The sequence below is a fragment of the Amblyomma mixtum genome, chromosome 1, assembly GCF_055824585.1.
Source record: "Amblyomma mixtum isolate Tamu chromosome 1, ASM5582458v1, whole genome shotgun sequence".
In the NCBI taxonomy this organism is placed as follows: Eukaryota; Metazoa; Arthropoda; class Arachnida; order Ixodida; family Ixodidae; genus Amblyomma; species Amblyomma mixtum.
The window spans coordinates 237001728-237008395 of NC_143012.1; the positions used below are offsets into that span (position 1 = coordinate 237001728).

General features: G+C 44.2%; 1 protein-coding gene across 3 annotated transcripts in view; it reads left to right on the top strand.

Annotated features, from left to right (window-relative positions):
• Positions 1 to 6304, top strand: part of Sbf (SET domain binding factor) — a 154792-nt gene extending 148488 nt beyond the window's left edge. For all 3 annotated transcript variants that reach the window (XM_089565128.1, XM_089565132.1, XM_089565138.1), the window contains 2 exons: positions 736 to 867; positions 4021 to 6304. In XM_089565128.1, the coding sequence (XP_089421254.1) occupies positions 736 to 867; positions 4021 to 4113 (225 nt within the window). In that variant the 3' untranslated portion in view covers positions 4114 to 6304. The remainder of the gene's footprint in view (positions 1 to 735; positions 868 to 4020) is intronic.
• Positions 6305 to 6668: the final 364 nt, after the last annotated feature.

A 6668-nucleotide genomic window follows, 5' to 3' on the forward strand; every position in this document is an offset into this window, starting at 1 on the left:
TTCTCTGACAACCAACATGAATACAGGATTATTGCTGCAAGGCCACAACTGTTAACACCACTGCTTTCCGGCCACTGTCAACTTTGCAAGAGGCATGAACACGTGCCAGCCACCTGGCTACCAACCCTCCACGCCACTGTATCTTCAGTGGCGCTGTTGATTAGCTCGAGATAAGAACACTAACTTGCTAGATAAAAGTGCGAACTTAGACGAGAACGCATGTCGCACCACCACCAGCTACCTGTGTAGTGAGGTGAAGTGTGCTGCCTGCTATCCCTGCGGGCACTGCTTGGCATGGGGTAGTTTGAAATATCTGTTTTATGGGTTACCGCGTTTAGTGTACAAAGTATAAATTGCATATGTTTGCTAAAAATATTTAAGAAGTGTTTCATGTACTCAGCAATTCATAATAGTTGTGTTATGTCTTAACTGTATATCTTAGCAGTGTGGTTCATGCTGCATGAAATTGCCATCCAGTACCATCGTTCACTTGGCCATTAAACGCAGTGTTTTTAGGAGTGAGCACTTATATGCTGGCAGATTGCACCCTATGCTATGTTCTACAGCGTGAGGAACCCACAGTTCTGCTAAATCTACTTTATTGAAACTTTGAGCCTGCCTCAATTCTTATTTGCCTGTCTTATCACATTGTCAGCATTCGTGTAAAGCACACTTGGACGCGTGTTGTGTTTGTGAATGAGTGTCTCTTTTTCCGTTCCTTTCCCGCCTCTGCAGTTGCGCTACTATGACGCGGTGGAGGACTCGCACTGCAAGGGGCTGATTGACCTGTCGGAGGTGATCTCGGTGACCCCGTCCCTGCTCATTCAGGGAGCACCCAAGCGGGCTGATGAAAAGTCCTTCTTTGATGTGAGTCCCGTTTTGTTTCGTTAAAAGTTGCACTGGATACCGCTGGAGAAACTGTTGTGTGGGAGAGGAATTGTAGAATGCAGAATTGTGGAATTGCAGAATTGTAGAATGTCATTTTGTCTCACTTTTGTCTGCATCTTTGTTGCAGCAGAGACAGAATATTGAGGTCTGTTAGAAAAGTATCCAACCTTTGGCCGAATAAAAAAAACTGGCATAACTGGAGCGTTAGAAACCTAATAACCTTCAAAGTAGTCTCCTTGGGGCTCCATATACATCTCCCAGCGGTGCTGCCATTGTTGGAAGTATTCCGAAAGCCCCCTTTCGGAATGGAGTTTAGCTCTGCTGTCGTTGCAGCCATAATGTCCTTTCTTTTCTGAAATCGCGCTCTTTTCAATGGCCTCTTGATTTTAGGAAACAGCCAGAAGCCGTAGGGGGACATATCAGGAGAGCAAGGAGCCTGTTGAACTACAGGAGTCCGGTTTTTCGCCAGAAAAGTCTGAATCAAATGCGAGGAATGTGCAGGAGCAATGCCGCGAGGGATGCGCCAATTTCCTGTTGACCTTAATTCCGGTCTCTTGCGCCGCACAGCACCACGTAGGCGATGGAGGACATCCCTGTAGTACTGTTTAGTCATTCTTTGACCCTGTGGGGTGCGTACTCGTGGTGTGCCACACCGGGGGAGTCAAAGAAAGCAGTCAGCATCACTTTGACATTGCTGCTGCTGCGCACTTGTCGGGCCTTCTTTGGTCTTGGTGACGTGGAATGCGTCCTCTGTGACGACTGGGATTTGGTTTTCGGGTCGTACCCGTGCACCCAAGACTCGTCACTAGTGATTACGGCGTCGGTGAAGTCAGGGTAACTGTTTGTGGAATCCAGCATCTCCTGTGAGACTTCAACACGAAGCTGCTTTTTCTCCACCGTCAGCAGCTTCGGCACGAATTTCGCCGCAACTCTCTCCATGGCCAAATCTTCGGTGATAATGGAATGTGCAGAAAAATTGCTGATGTCCTCCTCTTCCGCAATTTCTCGGATAGTCACACAAGAGTCCCGCATCACCACAGCGTTCACTTCCGCAATTACCTGGTCATTTCGGCATGTTGATGGCCGACAGGAGCGTGGCTCGCTCTCCACCGATGTGCGGCTGTCTTTAAACCAGTTGCACCACTGCTTAATCTGTGTGCTGCTCATAGCATCATCACCGAAAGCCGTCTGAACATTTCGAATATTTTCCACTTGGCTATCGCCAAGTTTCTGGCAAAATTTGAGGTAGTAGCGCAGCTCCTCTCGCTCCGCCATTTTCCTTGCAACAAAAAACCAACGAGAGCACTGCGCACTCCCTCACTCAAACGCTGCTTCCCAGCGACTGGCGCTATCGGCAGGCGGGAAAAAATTCGTGCATGCGCACGAGTGTTCAAGGTCGGCTGCTGTAAGCGCGCTTGTTTCATATCCAACAGGTGTTCGCAAAAAAAAAATAAAGTCGGATACTTTTCTAACAGACCTCGTATAGGCAATGATAGTCTGTTCCTATTTTGCACATGTTTATTCAAGTCAATAACCCGTGGTACAGGTTGACGAACGAACACTCGTATTTATTTATTTATTTATTTATTTATTTGAGATACTATCAATTCAGTCTGGACCAGGATAGGAGTGACACAAATGTAGTACAGATTACAAAGGCGGAACACAACAAACAAATCACAGATTTGCTGAACCTTGTGCAAGGTGGGCTGCTTACTTGGTGACTAATGTAAAAACGCAGTAATTTGCACGTTTAATTACACCATAGGCGGTAGGAGTGTGCAAGTATTCAAAATATAGAATACGAATAGAATCTCATTGTTATTCAGTTTCATATTCAATTTGAGAAATAGATAGTTAAGAATTCCCAAATAACCGGCAGCGATCAAATACTACACAGACTTTCATAAATCCGACCTTTGCAAACCACTGTAGCTGGGAAAATTATCTGCAGATAGAGTTGAATACAAAGGCACTCTGTCTGCTTTCTTCTGTGTCGTTTATCACGTGGACCGATCACACTCTGACACTGCTATGTTTGGACCTCGTGTAAACTTCCACAAGTGGGTTTTCTCACATATCACACGTGACGAGTATGAGATGGCCGACCACCCACTTTGAACAACTGTAACACGAACACACGCATTTTGTTTGATCCTACCATAATGCATTACATTCATCAGAGTGCACGAAAGGTGCACGCAAGAGGCACGAAAGATAATTTTTAGTTCATCTTTTTTTATCCCGGGAACTAGACCTATATGCTCCTAACATTCGTAGAAACTTCAAATAATTATCCTGTGTGGCTGATTTCTCTATTAAGTCAGATTAAGCATCCCAGCTCCCACCATTTTTTTTTTTAGAGTAGGTGTCAACCAACATTCCTGTCAATTCCTTGCACTTTGATTTAATGTGTTACTTTTAGTTGCCAGTTACATGTCAATTCATATCTTCCATGACCATGTTACAAAGCTGCAGATCGTTATGCTTTCGAATTAAGCAGTGTAGGTTTCTGTGGACATTGTGCTTTTTTAATTACGATGCTGAGTCAGTCTAGTTTTGTTTATTTCAGTTGCAAAGTCAATGGCATTTCCCTATTTATTTTTTTTCTTACTGAGTTGATATTTGGTATTCGATTCCTATTTGAAAACTTCAATATTTGTACATCCCTAATCTTAGGTTATTCTCATGATCATCATCATCAGCAGCAGACGCAGCCTGACTACGTCCACTGCAGGAAAATTCCTCCAATTCACCCTGTCCTGCTTCAGCTGCAGCCACCTTACCGCCACCGACTATACTATGCAAATGTGCAATCATTTAATAAGTGGCATGTTACCCAGGAATATGTCTAATATTGTTTCAAATGCCTCAAGGAAGACAGCGCAGGCATGCTCATGTGGGATGGAAGAAAGGTCTGATTCATTGTTATTATTCTTAGCTTTGGAGGGTCGTAGCCCTGTGCTTTGCCAGCTTTTCATTTGCTGAGCCTTTTGGGAGCAGAAAAAAAAAGGAAGAGGAAGGAAATTGAGCCCTGCTCACTTTTTTTGTTTTGATCATGCAGTGCTTGAGCACAGGTAACAGTATGGCACTTGATTTTTCCTCATCTCATCTTAATTTTCTTTTGTGCAGGTGAAGACAAGCAAACGCATGTACAACTTCATGGCAGCGGACGCTACGGCTGCACAAGAATGGATCGAGAAGATTCAGTCCTGCTTGCAGTGAAGGGAAGAACAGATCTTGCGACCGCCATCGCAGCCGGTTCTCCTTCGAAAGCTGTGCACAGATCTCTTTTTTCCATCTCCCACGAGGCTCTCGCATCACACAGCATGCTCACAGCAATGCCCCGGTGATCACGCCGCTCACTGCACTTTAGCTGTTCCTCGTGAACTCTTTCACGGGCGAGAGAGATGACAGGCTTATGGAGCGCCAGTGACCAGAAGAAGCAAAAAAATGGCTGAAGAAACATGACCGCATGTCATTCTTCGAATGGGCAGAGACATCTCAGTTTCACCACGTTCAAATTCCTACAAGCATCTGGCTGCTTTCGAAAGGGTTCTAAGATCAGGCTGCGTGCAATCGTGTGTTCCATCCCAAGAAGTTACTTGGCAAAGAGGATGAAGACTTTGTAGCACATCAGCAACGTTGACCCGAATGAAAGCGAGGAACTAGGCGTCTGCGTGTCAGCCTATTTCCGTTATGCAAACATCTTTTATGCCGTTTTCAAATTCAGCCCACTCTGCTGCAGGGTACACACAAAAGCATGCTCTCAGATCAACGGTGCTGCTAGATTTGCATAGCCGCAAAGATTTCGGCACATTCTGGAAGAACAGGGCTGCTGAGAGGTTTAACGGCTACCCAAGGAGAAAGACGTGCTGAAGTGAACAAAAAGAAAAGAAGAAGAAATGACCTCCCCGACAAGACCGCTAGTCCAATGTGCCACTGCACCAGTGTTTCTTTCCTTACATGTGTGCGCGTGTGTGTGTGTGTGCAAGCGTGTGTGTGCACCTTAGACTTTTTTAAGTTTTAGACCTTGACTCTCTATCTCGTCACTGCAGTGGACACTCTTTAGATAGCTTGTGTTTGTTATTGTGTTTATGTACATTTTTTTTTCTCTGTCTTACCAGTGGGCCAATCACTGAGACCCCTCTTGCTGCTACTGCCAGGCGATAATCGTTTCTGCATTAGCTGCTGATGTCAGTATGCATTGTTTATTTTTTTTTTGTTTCTGTGAATGATACCTTGTTGTGGACCCAATATTGCCCGGCGACATTCCAGTTCTTAAAAGGCCATTTCCCTTGTTTTCTTGATTGCTTCCACTGGAACGAAAGAAAAAAATGGAAACAATGCGTCTTTCATTGCTCTCCTTAGACCACTCGCTTGGAAATTTTAACCTTTGCTTTGTGCCAGTGACATGCAGCACACCAGAATACTGCAATCTCTTTATCAAGCCTCGAGGGTGATTCAGTTTGCTGAATGAAATACATTGCTGGCTTACTTGTTGTGGAAGTTTTAAGTTGTTAGAACAGTTTGACCATTCTGATTGTATATGTTGGCAAGGCTGTCTATTAGCAGGGCAGTCCTAAAGGGACTGTCAAAAGCATGCATATACTAGCTACATCGTACATTCTGCTTGCTGAAAGTGGCTGGAGTTGCCTCTCTGGGCCTGTATAATATATAGTATATACGAGATTTTGTTGTAAAAATAGTACAAAAGCCCTCAGGAAGTGGCAGTCGTGCTTTGGAATGTTTAAGTTCTTAAGCCGTACCAGAAATGGAAGTTGATGATAATGGACTACACTCCTGCCACGCTTTGAGTTAGATCATAATATGTGGGTACTTTATACAAGTTTCTTAAAGTCGCACGCACAGGCTGCCATAAGACTATCTGCTGCAAGCGCACTGCAAAAATAAGTGTGTAAACTGTCACATTCACTAAGAAAAGAGCTCATGAAGGCATCTTTCATTTTAAAGTATGGTGGACAGATTGCAGTATTCCGGTTAAGCATAGCCAGTCAGTGTAAGCTACTAATGTTGCTGTTGCTTTTAAAGTGGTTAGAGCTATGTACACAAAAGCTGACAAACCGGCCCGCAGCCTGTACATATTATAATGCGTGCCTCGTGGTTTGTTATTGCTCCTTTGTGTTTTCTTTTCTGCCTGCCTTGAGCGAATAGGATTTTGCAAGTGCACCGACAATGTGGGAAGCAGGTGTGAAATTTGCACGGACGCAATACTCTTTGTGTACATAGAGAGAATGCGCCACCGCGGTGGCCCTTTATGCAAAGCGGTTGCAGCTGCAAAGCCGTGGAAGAGCTATACTTCGAGACTGCCATTAAGCTGCAACCTGAGGGAATGTATTGAAAGCGACAAGCTTCGTGTGCGCCCAATAAAACGAAGCCCCTGGAGTGCACTGTATTTTGTGTGATTCATTCATTCATTCATTCATTCATTCATTTATTTATTGGTTTTTGTTGCATTAAAAATGTACGCAAACACTTTTTACTGCTATGGCCATATAGGGGACTTCCAAGGACCACAGTGTGACACCTGGTCAATGAGAGTGTTTGGAAAGCTGGCAAGTGCATGTTTGTTTAGCGTAGTGGCTTGAAGAAAGAAAGGTATTTCATCATGTTGGATTTTGTATGGGTTTGAGTTTGCAAAGTAGCATCTTGGACATAGCAGTTTGCATACAATATCTGCCTGCTTGCAGTTTTACCATTTTTCTTGATATTACAGAAGCTTATTACTGCACTGTCCAAAGCTGCATATTTAATTATTT